Source organism: Tursiops truncatus, chromosome 10 (assembly GCF_011762595.2).
Source record: "Tursiops truncatus isolate mTurTru1 chromosome 10, mTurTru1.mat.Y, whole genome shotgun sequence".
Classification (NCBI taxonomy): domain Eukaryota; kingdom Metazoa; phylum Chordata; class Mammalia; order Artiodactyla; family Delphinidae; genus Tursiops; species Tursiops truncatus.
In genome coordinates, this window is record NC_047043.1 from 20,728,479 (window position 1) to 20,748,997 (window position 20,519).

The window sequence follows — 20,519 nt, forward strand, 5'->3', positions numbered from 1 at the left end:
AAATAAACATCCATGTTTCTCAATGTATAAAAATGTTAATGCTGTGGATTACAGCCTTAAAATTCTGTGCTGAGCTCTAGAACATACAACTCTGGTTCTAGTAGATCTTCTCTGTGTCTATAATCGCCCTCGTGAAGGTACTTATCAGTGATTATTTTCACACAGCTTTTTATCTAGTTTCTTACAAAAAGGAAAATTCAAAGGCAACAGGAATTGATGTTTCAAGTTTGTCTAGCAGTTTGTCAACCCTGGCTGCATGTTAGAAATCCTGGGGAGTGTCTAAAAATTAGTGATATCTGGGCTTTATCCCAGACCAATTCATTCAGAATCTCTTGAGTAGAGCCCATTCATCTGTATGTTTTAGAAACTCCCCAGGGAAATCTAACATGTAACCGAAATTGAGAACTGCTGAGCCTATGGTCAAGAATATGAAAAAAGAATGATGATAAGTAAAAAATGTTGAAAAAGTTAATGGTCAGTACTACATTTAAGTCTGCAACTGTATCCTCAGAGACGGCTAAGAGTCCTCTCTTTGGCCCAGTGCTGGATTTCTGCTTGTCCAAATGTGAGGTAAAAAACCAGGCCAAACATGTTGACAGCAGCAGCAAGGAAAAAGACATTCCTCCATCCAGACACAGAATCCTGGAGGAAAAAAAAAAAAACAACACAGAATTATCAGCCTCACAGTTCCTTCTCCACTAGTTCTAGAAATCCTCCATTTTGTATATTGCAACACTGATCACAAAGAATCTAGGGAACAATATGCAATAACCACTGAGCACCTTGAATTCTCAAAAAAGGTTTTATGAAACTGATGGAAACAAGAGGATGCTAAAATGAACACTGGGTTCTGGCTTGGATGAGCTTTTCTTTAAACCAAAATAAATTAACCTACACTAATGTTTTTCTAGAAATTTGGATCTCAACATTCTTGAAAATATCATTATTACTCATTTTAAATTATGCCTAAAACAACAGCTTTAAGATTTTCACTCTTGTGCTCTCTCTGATTTGTTTTGTTTTTGACTGTTGACATCAATCACACCAACCCCCTGGATGGACATCTCAATATGATGTGAGTTACATTTGGTCTGACTGTATGATTTCCCTCATCCAGCCCTTGTAAGTCACAGTTCATTTCTGGCATTATAGTCAAAGTGGATTCCTAGCAATTTGGTCAAAATCAACCTGAAAATAGATCACCTAGAGATGTATTGAAAACAAAACAAATCTTTTTCTGTAAGTTGGCTCATGTCATCCTGCCATCCCAGCCTGGTTCTGCCTTTCCATCCTCCCTACCAGACCACACTTGGTACTGAGCAAGCCTCACGGGCTATGCTCCCTGCTTTGTGTCACAGCCTTTCTCTTTCCACCCAAAATTTAACCTCCCTTCAAGCTGGCTTTGGGACCCTTTGGGTTTCCATTTTGTGATTTTTTTTTAGAAATTGGAATTAATCTGAACAGACTGTTCATAACCTTCCCCTTCTGATCCTGTGTCTTCATCTCTTATCCTTGACATGTATCATTCACTCTGGTCATAACTAAGAGCTGTTTCATACTTTTGTTCCTCTAGGAAGTCATATGTGCTATTTTCTCTGCCTGAACTGCTCATTTTCATTAATCTAATACCTATTCATTTTTAGAAATTCAGCTTTTACTTCTCTTTCCCTGGGAAATGTGAACTACCAGACTCTGATTAGAGTCCCCTAAGAATAGAGTAATTGTGCTGGCATCCAGGCTTATTTTCCCCATCAGACCATACAATCCTCGCGAACAGAGGCCCTGTTGTGAATTCCCAGTGCCTAAAACAATACCTGCCACTTGCAGATGTTCAATAAACTGGCCCAACCTGACTGATAAGGAATCCGGTGGCAGTGGAAGAGATGATTCCTGCGATGAGCCCAAATCCCCTTGAGATTCCCATGAGGAAACTTGCATACCTGCGGGGAGATGATTTTATATAGAAAGCTGCCTATCACTTTTCAGCAACTCAATTTTAATGCAGTTCAGCTTTTTTTTTTTTTTTTTGTGGTATGCGGGCCTCTCACTGCTGTGGCCTCTCCCATCGCGGAGCACAGGCTCTGGACGCGCAGGCTCAGAGGCCATGGCTCACGGGCCCAGCCGCTCTGTGGCATGTGGGATCTTCCCGGACCAGGGCACGAACCCATGTCCCCTGCATCGGCAGGCGGACTCTCAACCACTGCGCCACCAGGGAAGCCCTGCAGTTCAGCTTTAATAGCAAAGTCATTTAGCCTAACGCAGTTTTTTTCTGTTCACTTCAAGATAGTTAGGGCAATGTCTGTTTGCCAAACCTGAAATCACCTATCCACCGACTCAACAACTAGGAAACAATTCTGTCTCTCAGGAGCCCAGGTTCCCACCCCAGCATCTCAGCATGGCAGGCAGTTTGCGCAGTGGATGAGACAACATACACTGGACAAACATACACTGGACAGACGGCCTGGGTCCAAATCCCGGCTCTGCCTTTGTGTGACCTCAGCCATGTCACTTAAACTTCTTGTGCCTCAGTCATCTCCCTCATAAAGTAAGAATAACAATAGGACATGTAGTTATGCAGACCAGATGTGTTGATACATGAGAAGTCCTTTGAATAGGATCTGGCTCAGGACAGGTGTATACATATGTGGTAGCTAATATCATCAACACTCTGGAAGCTTTTCCAAAACACGTGTGTGGGTCCTTTCCCAGAACACACAGTCTAATCTCTAGTGGAGAAGCTAAGGAAGTTTCATTTACTTGTTACTGGTCAAGATTGGGCACTGTTTTTCTAAAAACACCTTAGGTCATGGTCACATACTGACATTTCTAGTTATTTTTTATTACTCTGCCATCATTTTGTGCATGTCAACAACAGGAAGCAGTTGCAAGAAGACTGAGGCCTAAGCCTCTGGAAGGGCCTGGGGGAGGGGAACAAACAGGTCAAATCTTACCGGGGAGCGACATCTAGGGTGTTGATGATGAATCCTGAATCACACAGGTTGCTGGTCCCAGGAATAAGTATCAGCAAAATAATAGTTGTTGTGTAACTGGAAGCCACAAAAGGCAGGGCGACAGCACACAGTGATGGAAGGAGGAGCCCTGGGCAATGGGGACACACCATCAGGAAACTTCTCTGACCATGTGTGGATAAAGGGATTGGTTAACCGAGTCCCCGCATCCTTACCTAGGGATGAAAAGAGTTTTCGGACGGTGATTAATCTGAGAAGATTCCTGGACAGCAGGAAATCTGCCAACTGACCTCCTAGAATCGTACAACTTGAGGCAGCAATAAAAGGCAGGGAGGACAGAACACCACTCTGAAGGGAGGAAATGTATACAGTAAGTAGTTACAGAGGCGCATATGGTACCAGAACTTATCAGTTACACAGAGCAACCATTAGCCCACCCTCCTGACACTTGGAGTTGCTTTAAGGAAATTAGCATCCTTTTCCACATGAGGAGAACACTTTCTCAGGTAAGAGAGCCAGAACTTGCATTACACTGGTCTCCAGAGAAAAGCATTACTCATTTCTAAGGGAAATTGAAGCATCAGCTAGTATGGCAGCATTGCATAGTGGTTAAGAACACAGATACTGCAGCAGCTCTACCACTCAGTAATTGTGTAATCCAGGGCAAGTCATCTCCCCTCTGTGTCCCCATTTCTACACCTGTGCAATGGAAATCATTACAATGTCTCTCAATCATTGTGAGGGTTAAATGAGTGGTTATGTGTAAAGTCAGAATGTAGTAGGCAGCACAGAACTGTTTCTTCTTATTGCCATTATCATGTTCATAGAAGTACAGGAAGCATACTCACATCTCTGATGTTGACATGGAGCACAGAACTGATGTACGTTGGTAGATAAGTTATGATTATGGTGCATAACCAGAAATGGCTGAAAAAACCCGTGAAAATGGCCCAAAGTGGTAGGCATCTGACCATAGCCTTTATGGGGACAGATCGTCTAGGAGAACTGGACTGAAAGGAAATATCTAATCAGTATGGGTATTAGAACAGGACAGAGGATGCCTCTCCTGAGAGCCCCACACCCTACCCTGGAGATCTCTGCATGGCCCACAGGTAGAAGGGCTGCACTGTACCTGTTGAGCCAGTGAAGACATGATGTGGTTCTTTTCCCTGACGCTTATGCATGGGTGATGCATGGGGTCATCATAAATCACCATGAACCACAGGAGACAGCAGACACAGCCAATGCTACCTGGGAAGCTGGGATCCAATTAGTTTTCAGGTAGATTTGTGTGCTAGGGGAAGGGAGTTTCCTCTGAAGTAGCACACATCACCCCAAAACACACATATCAATTCATGGTTGTTCCACCATCATGACCTAAAGTTTCCCACTTCTTCATCTCAACTCATCTACAAATCGCCTTTTGACTAAATGTAGAGTGCCATTTGTCAATGTCAGAGCCCTCTCAACAGAGCAGAAGCATGAACGTACCACTGTATAGCTGATTAGTTACTCTTCAGACTCCAGTGGATATATCGTGGTGTGTCATTAGCAACAACTTCTTAATACACACATTACTGTCTTATTTTAGAAGATCTGAATAGTCAGGATTGAAGAGAAAAGTATTCATCCATATACAAAACAACCTGCCATAAAATGAGTGTGGCAAGGAAAATTTACCAACACATTTGCAAAAGACAGTGTTATTTGTATTCAAACAATACATCCGTTATGGATTTCCAGAAAAATATTTCTTGACAGTACCTGATCAACATGTGTGGACAAAAATGACCTGGGATTAGCATCATTAATGAGAAAGCCATCCTAGCTGGAACCATATTGAGAATAGAAACTTGTCTCATTGCTGAGATTTGTCACCTGAAGAGGTCCTATGTTAAAAGACTCTGTGGACTAATGTTCTTTAAATTTCCTCTAATTACTGGATTTATCCATTCTTTTATTTATAAAGCTATAAGTCAGGCACTATGATAGTACCAAAGTGATAAAAAAAATATGGAATGAATTTCTTGCCTCAGTCATTTCATAATCTAGTGGAGAGGGAGAAGGGGAAATAAATAATTACATGCCAACACAGCCTAGAAAAGAAATTATCAGTAAGCATCATAGAGGACAGAAAGACTTAATCTGATGGGATAAGTCTTGGTAGTCCCCATAGGGAGGTGTACATTTAATTTGAGCTTTGCATGATTCACCTGGTAGAAAATAGGTTAAGGGCATCTTGGCAGAAATAATAATTATAATAAAATATGAAGACATATTGAAAATGTGCTTCACCAGCTCTGACATATTAACCACATAAAGCAACTAGACCTGGTGTTTCAGACGTGGTGGCAGAGATTCTACAGAAGATGCCTGGGGTGGGTGTGTAAGGCTACACTCCTGATTTCTCAGAAGTCAGCACCATGCATGTGGTCATCTCTTAGACTAGACTAAGAAATCTACCAATCCTCAACATTCTTCGTCATCTCCCATTTAACAATGGACATTTTCTCTCAAATGGGAAGAATGTGGGCAATAGGTAAGGTAAGCATAAAAACAAATGCCTGGGAAGTGGAGGTGTTAGGATTTAAGAGAAAGTGACTCACCAAAGATGTAGAAGATAAAAGGCCAGCCCAATGTCTGTGAGATTAGTCCCCCCACGCAGAGGATGATGAAGGACCCAAATGCTGCCCCTGAAGAGAAGAGGGATAAAAAACACTGAGGAAAATAGCAAAGGTTGAGACTGAGTGACTTCCCTGGATGTTGTCCCTACAAAGAGGTGGCAGACTTAGAATTACTGGGTGATGAGAGTCTTTCTTCCAGCTCACAGATCTCCCCCAATAAAGTCATGAGAAGTAATTAGAAATAATCAATAATAACAATATGCCACCTGACACTTCAACGGCTCCTTAACTCCAATGTGACCAAATACAAATCCCTTTGTTTGTCATAGAAACTCTCTGCAAACATAGCCCACCAGTATTTCCTTATAATTAGAGTTACATTCTGGCAGGGGCAATATGAGGTTGGCAACAGAAAAGGAAACTCTTACAAAAACTAATAAGATAAAGTCCTTGACCTCAAGGGGATTTCAGCCCAGTTGCAGAGAAAAACGTGAACAAAATTCACTATTATAAGTGTAATAAATTGTAGACCTTGGAGTCTGAACATATTTTTCAGAGACCCATAATAAGAAATGTATCTTTCATGGCAACACAACATATACACAAATACACACACACACACACACACACACACACTTCAAACAAGAGTTTCATGAATCAATACTTAGTCTTACTGTGTGCAATTCACTCCCAAAATTTCCATTCTATTCTATTCACTTTCATTTTAAAAATACTGGTTTTGACCTACTTAATTGATTTTATGACCCCTTCAATGGGTCCCAATATATGCAATTTGAAAAAAAAGAATGTGGAATATAAATATGATAATAAAACTACAATTTTCTTTGAAAGTATACATGAGAAAATTAAAACTGATGATGGGATTCACAAACTGTTTACATGAGCTAAGAGTAGGATGGATGGAATTTTGGTAAAAGAAGCTGGGAGCAAAAGACCTTCCAGGAAAATGAGCCAGTAGAAGTAGAGCCAGAGAGAAGTTAAGTGCAGACTATACATGCTACAATCTGAGCATTGCTTACAGAGGGATGTTGAGCGCAAAGGCAGGTTGGGACCAAATGGTAGAGCATCTTTATATCCATGCAATAAGGAGGTCAGTCTTCTGTAATCATGAAGGCACACACTGAAGATTCCCAAGCAGGTTAGCAAAAATGCCCTGTCTGTGCTTTAGGGAGATAACCTGGCTTTGATGAGAAGTTTGAAGGAAACAAAGCTAGAGGAGAGAGAAGACCAACTGAGCATTTGTAGATAGAAGAGATGCTGACAACTGCAATGGAAGGAGCCACACAGGACGGTGGCTTTGGAGTAAAAATCTGCAGGGTGCAGCCACGCATTGGACTGGGGAGTGAGAGGCTTGATGACCCTCAGTTCTGTTCTTCAAGTACACATTCTCAGTGCTACCAGTTGGGGCAAATAGCAATGATGTAGTTATCAAGTCCTTACGATCACAAGCTCTGGTGGGGGAGGGTAGAATGGTGATTGAGAGTGTACACTCTGGGACCAAATTGCCGGGTTTCAAATATCAGTTCTACTGTCAGGTATTTATTTGTCTCTGGGAAATTTACTTAATCTCTGCATACTTTGATTCCCTCCTTTGTAAAATGAGAGTTAAGATTGGTTCAAGATGGCAGAGTAGAAGGACGTGCTCTCATTCCCTCTTACAAGAACACCAGAATCATGACTAACAGCTGAACAATCATTGACAGGAAGACACTGGAACTCACCAAAAAATATACCCCACATCCAAAGACAAAGGAGAAGCCACAATGAGACGGTAGGAGGGGCGCAATCACAATAAAATCAAATCCTATAACTGCTGGGTGGGTGACTCACAAACCGGAGAACACCTATACCACAGAAGTCCACCCGCTGGAGTGAAAGTTCTGAGCGCCACGTCAGGCTTCCCAATCTGGGGGTCCGGCAATGGAAGGAGGAATTCCTAGAGAATCAGACTTTGAAGCCTAGCAGGATTTGATTGCAGGACTTCGACAGGACTGGGGGAAACAGCGACTCCACTCTTGGACGGCACACACAAAGTAGTGTGCACATCGGGACCTAGGAGAAGGAGCAGTGACCCATAGGAGACTGAAGCAGACATACCTGCTAGTGTTGGAGGGTCTCCTGTAGAGGCGGGGGGTGACTGTGTGTCACCATGAGTACAAGGACACTGGCAGGAGAAGTTCTGGGAAGTACTCCTTGGCGTGAGCCCTACCAGAGTCTGCCATTAGCCTCACCAAAGAGGCCCAGTAGGCTCCAGTGTTGGGTCACCTCAGGCCAAACAGCCAACAGGGAGGGAACCCAGCCCCGCCAATCAGCAGACGAGTGGATTAAAGTTTTACTGAGCTCTGCCCACCAAAGCAACAGCCAGCTCTACCCACCACCAGTCCCTCCCATCAGGAAACTTGCACAAGGCTCTTAGATAGCTTCATCCACCAGAGGGCAGACAACAGAAGCAAGAAGAACTACAATCCTGTAGCCTGTGGAACAAAAACCTCATTCACAGAAAGATAGAGAAGATGAAAAGGCAGAGGGCTATGTACCAGATGAAGGAACAAAATAAAACCCCAGAAACACAACTAAATGAAGTGGAGATAGACAACTTTCCAGAAAAAGAATTCAGAATAATGATAGTGAAGATAATCCAGGATCTCGGAAAAAGAATGGAGGCAAAGATCGAGAAGATGCAAGAAATGTTTAACAAAGATCAAGAAGAATTAAAGAACAAACAAACAGAGATGAACAACACAATAACTGAAATGAAAAATACACTAGAAGGAATCAATAGCAGAATAACTGAGGCAGAAGAATGGATAAGTGACCTGGAAGACAGAATGGTTGAATTCACTGCTGCAGAACAGAATAAAGAAGAAAGAATGAAAAGAAATGAAGAAAGCCTAAGAGACCTCTGGGACAACATTAAACGCAACAACATTCACATTATAGGGGTCCCAGAAGGAGAAGAGAGAGAGAAAGGACCCGAGAAAATATTTGAAGAGATTATGGTTGAAAACGTCCCTAACATGGGAAAGGAAATAGCCACCCAATTCCAGGAAGTGCAGAGAGTCCCATACAGAATAAACCCAAGGAGAAACATGCCGAGACACATAGTAATCAAATTGGCAAAAATTAAAGACAAAGAAAAATTATTGAAAGCAGCAAGGGAAAAATGACAAAAACATACAAGGGAACTCCCATAAGGTTAACAGCTGATTTCTCAGCAGAAACTTTACAAGCCAGAAGAGAGTGGCATTATATACTTAAAGTGATGAAAAGGAAGAACCTACAACCAAGATTGCTCTACCCAGCAAGGATCTCATTCAGATTCGATGGAGAAATCAAAAGCTTTACAGACAAGCAAAAGCTAAGAGAATTTAGCACCACCAAACCAGCTCTACAACAAGTGCTAAAGGAACTTCTCTAAGTGGGAAACACAAGATAAGAAAAGGACCTACGAAAACAAACCCAAAACAATTAAGAAAATAGTCATAGGAAAATACATATCAATAATTACCTTAAACATGAATGGATTAAATGTTCCACCTAAAAGACACAGGCTCGCTGAATGGATACAAAAACAAGACCCATATATAAATGTCTACAAGACCCATTCAGACCTAGGGACACATTCAGACTGAAAGTGAGGGGATGGAAAAAGATATTCCATGCAAATGGAAATCACAAGAAAGCTGGAGTAGCAATACTCATATCAGATAAAATTGACTTTAAAATAAAGAATGTTACAAGAGATGAGCAAGGATACTACATAATGATCAAGGGATCAATCTAAGAAGAAAATATAACAATTATAAATATATATACACCCAACATAGGAGCACCTCAATACATAAGGCAACTGCTAACAGCTCTAAAAGAGGAAATTGACAGTAACACAATAATAGTGGGGGACTTTAACACCTCACTTACAACAAGGGACAGATCATCCAGACAGAAAAATAATAAGGAAACACAAGCTTTAAATGACACAATAGACCAGATAGATTTAATTGATATTTATAGGACATTTCATCCAAAAACAGCAGATAACACTTTCTTCTCAAGTGTGCACAGAACCTTCTTCAGGACAGATCACATCTTGGGTCACAAATCAATCCTCAGTAAATTTAAGAAAATTGAAATCATATCAAGCATCTTTTCTGACCACAATGCTATGAGATTAGAAATCAATTACAGGGGAAAAAAACGTAAAAAGCACAACCACATGGAGGCTAAACAATATGTTACTAAATAACCAAGAGATCACTGAAGAAATCAAAGAGGAAATCAAAAAATACCTAGAGACAAATAACAATGAAAACACGATGATCCAAAACCTATGGGATGCAGCAAAAGCAGTTCTAAGAGGGAAATTTACAGTTATACAAGCCTACCTCAACAAATGAGAAAAATCTCAAATAAACAATCTAACCTTACACCTAAAGGAACTAGAAAAAGAAGAACAAACAAAACGCAAAGTTAGCAGAAGGAAAGAAATCATAAAGATCAGAGCAGAAATAAATGAAATAGAAAAGAAGAAAACAATAGTAAAGATCAATAAAACTAAAAGCTGGTTCTTTGAGAAGATAAACAAAAATGATAAACCTTTAGCCAGACTCAAGAAAAAGACGGAGAGGACTCAAATCAATAAAATTAGAAATGAAAAAGGAGAAGTTACAACAGACACCACAGAAATACAAAGCATCCTAAGAGACTACTACAAGCAACTCTATGCCAACAAAATGGACAACCTGGAAAAAATGGACAAATTCTTAGAAAGGTATAACCTTCCAAGACTGAACCAGGAAGAAATAGAAAATATGAACAGATCAATCACAAGTAATGAAACAGAAACTGTCATTAAAAATCTTCTAACACACAAAAGTCCAGGACCAGATGGCTTCACAGGTGAATTTTATCAAACATTTAGAGAAGAGCTGACACGCATCCTTCTCAAACTCTTCCAAAAAATTTCGGAGGAAGGAACACTCCCAAACTCCTTCTATGAGGCCACCATCACCCTGATACCAAAACCAGACAAAGATGTCACAAAAAAAGAAAATTAAGACCAATATCACTGATGAATATAGATGCAAAAATCCTCAACAAAATACTACCAAACAGAATCCAACAACACATTAAAAGGATCATACACCATGATCAAGTGGGATTTATCCCAGGGATGCAAGGATTTTTCAGTATATGCAAATCAATCAATGTGATACCCCATATTAACAAACTGGAGAAGAAAAACCATATGATCTTCTCAATAGATGCAGAAAAAGCTTTTGACAAAATTCAACACCCATTTATGATAAAAACTCTACAGAAAATGGGCATAGAGGGAGTCTACCTCTACATAATAAAGGCCATGTATGACAAACCCACAGCAAACATCATTCTCAATGGTGAAAAACTGAAAGCATTTCCTCTAAGATCAGGAACAAGACAAGGTGTCCATTCTCGCCACTATTATTCAACATAGTTTTGGAAGTCCTAGCCACGGCAATCAGAGAAGAAAAAGAAATAAAAGGAATACAATTTGGAAAAGAAGAAGTAAAACTGACACTGTTTGCAGATGCCATGATACTATACATAGAGAATCCTAAAGATGCCACCAGAAAACTACTAGAGCTAATCAATGAATTTGGTAAAGTTGCAGGATACAAAATTAATGCACTGAAATCTCTTGCATTCCTATACACTAATGATGAAAAATCTGAAAGAGAAATTAAGGAAACACTCCCATTTACCATTGCAATGAAAAGAATAAAATACCTAGGAATAAACCTACCTAGGGAGACAAAAGACCTGTATGCAGAAAACTATAAGACACTGATGAAAGAAATTAAAGATGATACCAACAAATGGAGAGATATTCCATGTTCTTGGATTGGAAGAATCAATACTGTGAAAATGACTATACTACCCAAAGCAATCTACAGATTCAGTGCAATCCCTATCAAATTACCAATGGCATTTTTTACAGAACTGAAACAAAAAAATCTTAAAATTTGTATGGAGACACAAAAGACCCCAAATAGTCAAAGCAGCCTTGAGGGAAAAAAATGGAACAGGAGGAATCAGATTCCCTGACTTCAGACTATACTACAAAGCTACAAAAATCAAGACAATATGGTACTGGCACAAAAACAGAAATATAGCTCAATGGAACAGGATAGAAAGCCTAGAGATAAACCCATGCATCTATGGTCAACTAATCTATGACAAAGGAGGCAAGGATATACAATGGAGAAAAGATAGTCTCTTCAATAAGTGGTGCTGGGAAAACTGGACAGCTACATGTAAAAGAATGAAATTAGAACACTCCCTAACACCATACACAAAAATAAACTCAAAATGGGTTAGAGACCTAAATATAAGACCAGACACTATAAAACTCTTAGAGGAAAACATGGGAAGAACACTCTTTGACATAAATCACAGCAAGATCTTTTTTGATCCACCTCCTAGAGTAATGGAAATAAAAACAAAAATAAACAAGTGGGACCTAATGAAACTTAAAACCTTTGGCAACGCCAAGGAAACTACAAACAAGATGAAATGACAACCCTCAGAAAGGGAAAAAATATTTGCAAATGAATCAATGGACAAAGGCTTAATCTCCAAAATATATAAACAGTTCACTCAGCTCAATATTAAAAAAACAAACAACCCAATCAGAAAATGGGCAGAAGGCCTAAATAGACATTTCTTCAAAGAGGACATACAGATGGCCAAGAAGCACATGAAAAGCTGCTCAACATCACTAATTACTAGAGAAATGTAAATCAAAACTACAATGAGGTATCACATCACACCAGTTAGAATGGGCATCATCAGAAAATCTACAAACAACAAATACTGGAGAGGGTGTGGAGAAAAGGGAACCCTCTTGCACTGTTGGTGGGAATGTAAATTGATACAGCCAATATGGAGAACAGTATGGAGGTTCCTTAAAAAAACTAAACATAGAACTACCATACGACCCAGCAATCCCAGTACTGGGCATATACCCTAAGAAAACCATAATTCAAAAAGACACATGCACTCCAATGTTCAGTGCTGCGCCGTTTACAGTAGCCAGGTCATGGAAGCAACCTAAATGCCCATAGACAGAAGAATGGATAAAGAAGATGTGGTACATACATACAATGGAATATTACTCAGCCAATAAAGGAATGAAATTGAGTCATTTGTTAGAGACGTGGATGAATCTAGAGACTGTCATACAGAGTGAAGTAAGTCAGAAAGAGAAAAACAAATATTGTATATAAATGCATATATGTGGAACCTAGAAAAATGGTACAGATGAACTGGTTTGCAGGGCAGAAATAGAGACACAGATGTAGAGAACAAACATATGGACACCAAGGGGGGAAAGCAGTGGGGGGTGGGGGGTGGTGGTCTAATGAATTGGGAGATTGGGATTGACATGTATACACTGATGTGTATAAAATGGATGACTAACAAGAACTTGCTGTATAAAAAAATAAATAAAATAAAATTCAAAAGAAAAGAAAATGAGAGTTAAAAATTATCTTCAAAGGCATATTGTGAATATTAGCTCAGAAGAGTAAAGAACTCAGAATAATGTGGGCTCTTGAAACTCTACTTTCCAGACTGATTTATCTCCTTACCACTGATAGTCTTAATTCTCATTTGCATATCTTTGCTAAAATGGTGTTTATACAGTTTACTTGTTTTTTTTTTTTCTATTTTTGCAAATTCTTAAAGTTCTAAAGTTTTCCCTACAATGCTTTTCTGACTGCCCTCACAGTGCTCACAATGGTCTTTTCTGCTTCTGAGTCTCAGTGGCTTCACAGCACAGATGTATCTGTCTTATTTGTTATGTAACTGTCTTACATTGTTGAATATTTTTACAGCACTTTTCTCCCTGTCCCCCAAACCATCCTATGCATAGAAGGAAAGGTGTAATAGGGTGAAGCAGATTACAAAGTTGTGATCTATATGCATTTCCTTACCTGATCCCGCAATGCTGGTGAGCTTGCTTCGTTCAAGTGGGGGAGCCCATTTTGCCCAAATTGTAAACTGACCTGTCCATGCCATTCCCTGAAATGAAAATCATTAAGACTCTTGATCTCTAGTAGAATTCAGGAATCCATATCCCACACAGAATGAGAAAGTAACCGGCTACCTGGGCCATGCCCTGGACTGTCCGAATCACAATAACCAGAATCACTCCAAAGTCAGCAGCCAGCGGTGTAAAGAGGGTGAGAAGGGAGGAGATCAGCAAACCAGCACCAAGCATCTGCTTTGCTCCAAATATCCCTGCTAAATAGCCACTTGGGATCAGAGTCAGTATTATCCCATAGCTGATGGAGCTAAAGATGATACCCTGAGTCTCTGGGCTCCATTCATATACAGAGGCCTGGGGGGAAAAAAAGGAAAATTCTTTGCTAAGAATTTCTTTTATAAAAATTCTAATTTATAGCCAGAGCTGCTTGGGGTTTTGACCCTCCTATGAAATATCAATTTTGGCTTTCCTCCATTTTTTACCAAACAAATATTCCACCTTTTCCAAACAACCAATTATATCTCTAATTTGCTCCTCTCAGAGAGAGAAAAAAATAGAGAAATGAAGAAGAAAAGGAAAAAAAATAGAGAAGTGAAGAAGAAAAGAGACAAAGAAATGATTACATAGGTAGTTGATAGGAAGATATAAATGAAATATAGTGAAAGAGCTTCTTTTAACTATTTTGGTTCTAGTAAATAATTCAGGTGACATGCTGACTCTCATTTTAAAAAATAAGGAAAACACATCTTTACTGAATGCTTATCAAAATTAGTCCCTAAAATCAAGTTTAGGAATCATGGTCTGCCCTGGCAGAGGTGACTTCCTAAAACACATATTACACATTAATAAGATCACATTTTCTTCTGATGTAACCCAATAAACAATTTTGGTAGACCACTAGATACATGGCATCAGGTATACATTGAAGTAAAGAGCCAAAAAATGTAAAATATGAACTATTTTGTCCACTTAAAATAACTATAAATAATACAAGATATATGACTCATGTCAGAATTCAAGTTTGAGGATGAACGGCAGTAAAATAGGGACTTTAAAAAGAGGGAAGAACAATTTGGGAAGGTCCCAGGAAGGAAGAAGTACTTGAACCATTCTTTGAAGAATGCCTATGATTTGTGTAAAGAGAAATAGGAAAACTCATTCTTATTGAAGAAAAACAGCAAAAGTGGACTTGCAGTATTTGGAGTGATACCCAGTGAAACTAACCGGGACTCTCACTTGCTCAGAGCAAAGACTCTCCCTGGGTCATTGATAGCAGACATGAGTGTGCTGAGAAGTGGGCCTAGGTTCTGGAGAGTACAGCATCTCAACAGAGGAGTTTGCGACTTGAAGGTATTCTGGATTCTTGAGCACAGGTGTGTGAATGTGTAGAATGAATGATGGAAGAAAGACTGGAGACAGAGAGGTCATTATAAATAAGCTGGCTCCGAGGTAACAAAATCATAAAATATGAGGATGACTTTAGAAATTTAAGATAAATGTTAGTTTAAAGAAAAAATTTAAATGGGTTATAACCATGAGTCTTATACAAATAAAAAATGAACATGTAATAAAGATTTTATTTAACTCATTGATTAATGGGGGAATTGGTAAGATGTTACAACTGGCCCAAAGGAGAATTCAAAGACCCACACATTTGTAAGTGGGAAGTAATGCTGAAATAGATTTTAAATATATAGCAAAACTGGCTTATTTAACTGAGAGGCAAGTGGAGGAGAGTAGCAATTGATTTTTCTCAGAACAAAATTCATTTCCAGAGCTATGGCCAAGAATCATTTGTATTACCATTTATTATATAGAACTTACTGAGTTGTAAAATGGCTCAAAGACTATGAAAAGTACAGAGACCTGCTTAAAATCAGGCAGAAGGATGTGCTTAGATACATCCTAGTGCCTAGTTTTTCATTGAAGATACCCAGTAATCTATTCCTTTCTAGAAGTGTTCACAATTTTTTCCTAGAGTCCCTACCCCCAACCTTGTAATCATAATAATCTCAGTGAGACTATTTTAATCACAGAGGTAAGCAATATCTCAAAGAAAAATACTTCCAGTCCTTTTTAGTTTGCCACTGAAAATTCATGCTTCTATATGCCACAGAATCAAGATACAATTCTTCCTTTCAAACTGGGTTTTCCCTCTCAACAAAGAGCCTTGTTCTCCATTATACTTACTCCCGAAGTAAACTCCTTGGTGGATCTGTTGGAGCGATTGAGGGTGAATGCAAGAGGTCTTTCTGTGGAGGCATTGAATAAACCAGGCTGCTGAGTGCTGTTCACCATGGCAATGATTGCAATGCTCAGACTCACACGCTGGGTTATCACGGTAAAGTTTGAGAAGTGCATGATGAGAGCCAGTCCATAGCGTAATGAACAGAATTCAGGAACTAGAGAATAACACAGATGTCTGCAGTGAGTATCCTGACTGAGATCACCTTCTTTCCATTTCTGCCACTGCTAAGTCTGAGAAAACTACAGATGATTTCATGCAGTCCCACTATCTTTTTTCACCGAAATAATCGTAACCACAACCCTTCTTTGTCATATTCTTTAGTTGGCTTCAAGACAATAAATCGGGGATCTAACCATAAAGTAAAACAAATACGGCCTTTTTTCAGAGGTGTGGGAAGCAGATGAAAATATAAGAAAAATTAAATGAAGGCATTTATGTCACATTGTTCCAAAATAAAGTGCATGAGGAAGATGGGGAAGAGCCAGTCACAGAACCTGAGTCTCCTAATTTCAAGTCTGTGGTCCCATCTGTTTTGCATATTCATCTACCATAAAGCTTGAAAGTTTATACTTAGAGAGCTGCCTTTGAATTAAGCTAACGTCCAAAGGTTCTCTTTTAATTATTTATTTATTTATTTTTAGTTATTTTATTTTTTTTAATTCATGCTCATGCCTAATTCGAAATTTTCTGCTATTTCTTTTTTTTTCTTTTTTTTTGTTGAAGATATTGGGGGTAGGAGTTTTTTCATTAATTAATTTATTTTTGCTGTATTGGGTCTTCTTTTCTGTGTGAGGGCTTTCTCTAGTTGCTGCAAGCGGGGGCCACTCTTCATCGCGGTGCGCGGGCCTCTCACTATCACGGCCTCTCTTGTTGTGGAGCACAGGCTCCAGACGCGCAGGCTCAGTAGCTGTGGCTCACGGGCCTAGTTGCTCCGCGGCATGTGGGATCCTCCCAGACCAGGGCTCGAACCCGTGTCCCCTGCATTAGCAGGCAGATTCTCAACCACTGTGCCACCGGGGAAGCCCCAAGGGCTCTCTTTTAAAATACCTGATATATAGTGTATAAATGAGCACAACCACTAACTCCTTAGTGTAATGTCCACTTGGAAGTATTTTTGTTGTATGTCACTAGGCTCTGCCTTCACATATATTCAGCTTAAAAAGAAAACTAATATGGGGAACCATTTTTACTGTTTGTAGGTGATACGGTACTGGAGGAACTGTCATTCTGTTACAAGAGCAACACATTCTGTTACAAGAGCAACACATTCTCTGTGAAGTGGAACAATGGGCCTATATTGAAAGGGTTCCCATGTGAATGATGGATTAAATTTTTTTGCACATTTGGAGAAATGGGACTAAAGAGAAACAAAGAGAGAACCTGTGAAGAAACAAATAAACCTATAAAAATATATATATAATGGGAGAAATAATTTTTAATGGCCAAATAGGCTCAGGGATGAGATTTGGTTGCCTGCAAAAGAATTATTTCCCTATTACTGGAGGTTTCCAAAGCTCATGGGAAATAACCAGCTACATAGCAAAGATATTGTAGCAGGAACTCATATATGGGTTAGGGGTTTGTTTAAAATGACTTTTTCTGGACTCCTTCCGTTCCTTATGTCCTGGGATTCAGTGATCATTTGACGTAATTTCTCATAGATACCTCATCGGGGCTCCCTAAGGAAAAAGTAGCAGGTAACAGAATGAGGGGCTGGATCTGGTCCAATGTTACACTGGGAGAATCTCCACAACAGGGAGGCTTGATAAAAAACAAAGGAGAAGGAATGGAGAACGAGGATGTGGAAATAAAACTTCCACTCTTCCATAAGGTAGCCTGCAAATACAAGATGTGACTTGGGACTTCCCTGGTGGTCCAGTGGTTAAGACTCCATGCTCCCGATGCAGGGGGGCCCAGGTTCGATCCCTGGCCAGGGAACTAGAGTCCGCATGCCGCAACTAAAGGTCTTGAGTGCCGCAACTAAGACCCGGTGCAGCCAAATAAATAAATTTTAAAGAAAAAGAGAGAGAGAGAGAGAGAGAGAGAGAGAGAGAGAGAGAGAGAGAGAGAGAGATGTGGCTTTACCTTTCCTGGTGGAAGGCTTCTCATCCATTTGGCTCCTCTGGGAAATGGTACCACACTTTGTGGGGGAGATTCCCTCTGCCCTGAATCTCTTTTACCACGACGGGCTTTTATCTATGGGGAAGAAGAACAATCCAAAACAAGACACACAGATAATTTTCTCGTGTTAATGTTGCATTCTCTCATCATCAATGAAAGTTTTGACCCAACACAGGTATATGATTTACATTTTGCAGTACGCTTCCTTATTGCTATGCTTACGGAGGACTCTATTTTTATAAGAAATCTGACTAAGTCCCAGCTAAGTGACGTAGAGCTAGTCATTTAAATTCTCTAATTGGCCATTTCCTTGTCTGTTCAATAAAAATAAATCTCCTTTCTGAGTGGTGCTGCAAGAACTGAATGAGAAAATTGCAAACCACAGAGAACCATGCAAAGGTAAGGCATATTATGGCTTGAAGCAAGGTCAGAAGACAGGAAAATTAAGCCCAATAGCTGGGGAGGAAAGTTCCAGAGCAGCCCTTTCTTTCATTTTGACCATGTTTCTGTACATCTTTCTGTACAACCAGAACAACGACCCATGGTTCCTTCTTTGAACATGAAGAATGACATTGCATAACACATATATATATATAATACTAATAGTATTTAATGGTTTAAAATGTTTATTCTTGTCTTTGCTAACACAATTTGGACACTTTACTGGGCTGAAAAGTTCTTCAAATCACCTGAATGAGGGCTTTCTACTATAATTATGAATAAATCCAGCTACTTGACAGGTAAAGAGAATTCATGACCTCGAAATGGACATGTCTAATTTGATACCTGTACCCCAATATTTGGGGATTCATACATTTATTTCTTTTAGGTACAATCCTCATGCTAAGAATATCGTAAGTTTTGCAGTCATTCCTAAACTGAAGCGTCCATGACCTCACAAACACGTCTCATGCTTATACTGCATCATCCAAAGCTTTGCATTCTTTCTGCGCATACATTTAACAAGACTTACCTGCACACTTAAGAATGGAGGATGGAGGATCATAATGAAAGAGACAGGTGAAGAATTTTGTTCAAAAATATTCTTTGCAGTATTATTACAACATAATATTGGAGACAAATTAACCTAACCATAAGGGTTTGGTGAGTCAATTTTAATAGATTCTTATAGTGGACTTTATTAAAATAACGTTTTCAAAGATATGGAATAATATTAAGGAAATGCCTGTACTCTAGTATACAAAACAAGCACTATGCCTGTGTTGATACACGCACATCCAAGAAGAGAGAAATGGATTCACACAAGTGCCAGCAATGGCTATTTCTGGGTTGCAGAACACACTGTGGTCACGTAATTCTGTATGATTTTCCATATTTATCGAGTGTTTTTTTAAACAATTAGTAGTTATTTTATACTCAGTGTCTTTGAAGGAACAATAATTAGGCTTCATAAAGCCAGTCAGGGTAGTTTTCTTTTTGCCAAATGGCTCTAGAATTCTGAGAACAAGGTCACCCCATCTGAGTTTTGAAATTTTCTTTTTTTGTTACAATGTACCCAAATAGATGCCCAGTTGCCAACAAGAGAATGTCAGCACCAGGAAACATGTTGGCTTTTGCTGTGCTTTTTTTTAAACATCTTTACTAGAGTATAATTGCTTTACAATGGTGTGTTAGTTTCTGCTTTATAATAAAGTGAATCAGCTATACATATACATATATCCCCATATCACCTCCCTCTTGCATTTCCCACCCTCCCCCCCTCCCTGTCCCACCCTTCTAGGTGGTCACAAAGCACTGAGCTGATCTACCTGTGCTATGTGGCTGCTTCCCACTAGCTATCTATTTTATATTTGGTAGTGTACATATGTCAATGCTACTCTCTCACTTCGTCCCATCTTACACTTCCTCCTCCCCGTGTCCTCAAGTCCATTCTCTACGTCTGCCTCTTTATTCCTGTCCTGCCCCTACATTCTTCAGAACCATTTTTTCTTTTTTAGATTCCTTATATATGTGTTAGCACATGGTATTTGTTTTTCTTTATCTGACTTATTTCACTCTGTATGACAGACTCTAGGTCCACCCACCTCACTACAAATAACTCAATTTCGTTTCTTTTCATGGCTGAGTAATATTCCATTGTATATATGTACCACATCTTCTTTATCCATTCATCTGTCGATGGACACTTAGGTTGCTTCCATGTCCTGGCTATTGTAAACAGAGCTGCAATGAACATTGTCGTACATGACTCTTTTTGAATTATGGTTTTCTCAGGGTATATGCCCAGTAGTGGGATTGCTGGGTCGTATGGTAGTTCTATTTTTAGTTTTTCAAGGAACGTCCATACTGTTCTCCATAGTGGCTGTATCAATTTACATTCCCACCAACAGTGCAAGAGGGTTCCCTTTTCTCCACACCCTCTCCAGCATTTATTGTTTGTCGATTTTTTGATGATAGCCATTCTGACTGGTGTGAGGTGATACCTCATTGTAGTTTTTATTTTATTTATTTATTTTTTACATCTTTATTGGAGTATAATTGCTTTA

General features: G+C 39.4%; 1 protein-coding gene and 1 non-coding gene across 2 annotated transcripts in view; one reads left to right on the plus strand and one right to left on the minus strand.

Annotated features, from left to right (window-relative positions):
- Positions 1–376: 376 nt before the first annotated feature.
- SLC17A2 (solute carrier family 17 member 2) overlaps positions 377–20,519 on the minus strand; it is a 64,778-nt gene continuing 44,635 nt past the window's right edge. The window contains exons 2-12 of the mRNA XM_019945221.3: positions 17,977–18,087; positions 15,834–16,045; positions 13,764–13,997; positions 13,591–13,678; positions 5,576–5,662; positions 4,102–4,220; positions 3,818–3,979; positions 3,185–3,317; positions 2,952–3,099; positions 1,850–1,940; positions 377–642 (exon numbers count right to left, since the gene is read on the minus strand). Coding sequence (XP_019800780.2) covers positions 508–642; positions 1,850–1,940; positions 2,952–3,099; positions 3,185–3,317; positions 3,818–3,979; positions 4,102–4,220; positions 5,576–5,662; positions 13,591–13,678; positions 13,764–13,997; positions 15,834–16,045; positions 17,977–18,004 — 1,437 coding nt within the window. The 5' untranslated portion in view covers positions 18,005–18,087 and the 3' untranslated portion in view covers positions 377–507. The remainder of the gene's footprint in view (positions 643–1,849; positions 1,941–2,951; positions 3,100–3,184; positions 3,318–3,817; positions 3,980–4,101; positions 4,221–5,575; positions 5,663–13,590; positions 13,679–13,763; positions 13,998–15,833; positions 16,046–17,976; positions 18,088–20,519) is intronic.
- Positions 17,756–17,829, plus strand: TRNAR-CCG (transfer RNA arginine (anticodon CCG)). Its single transcript has one exon. It is a non-coding gene; the product is annotated as a tRNA-Arg (tRNA).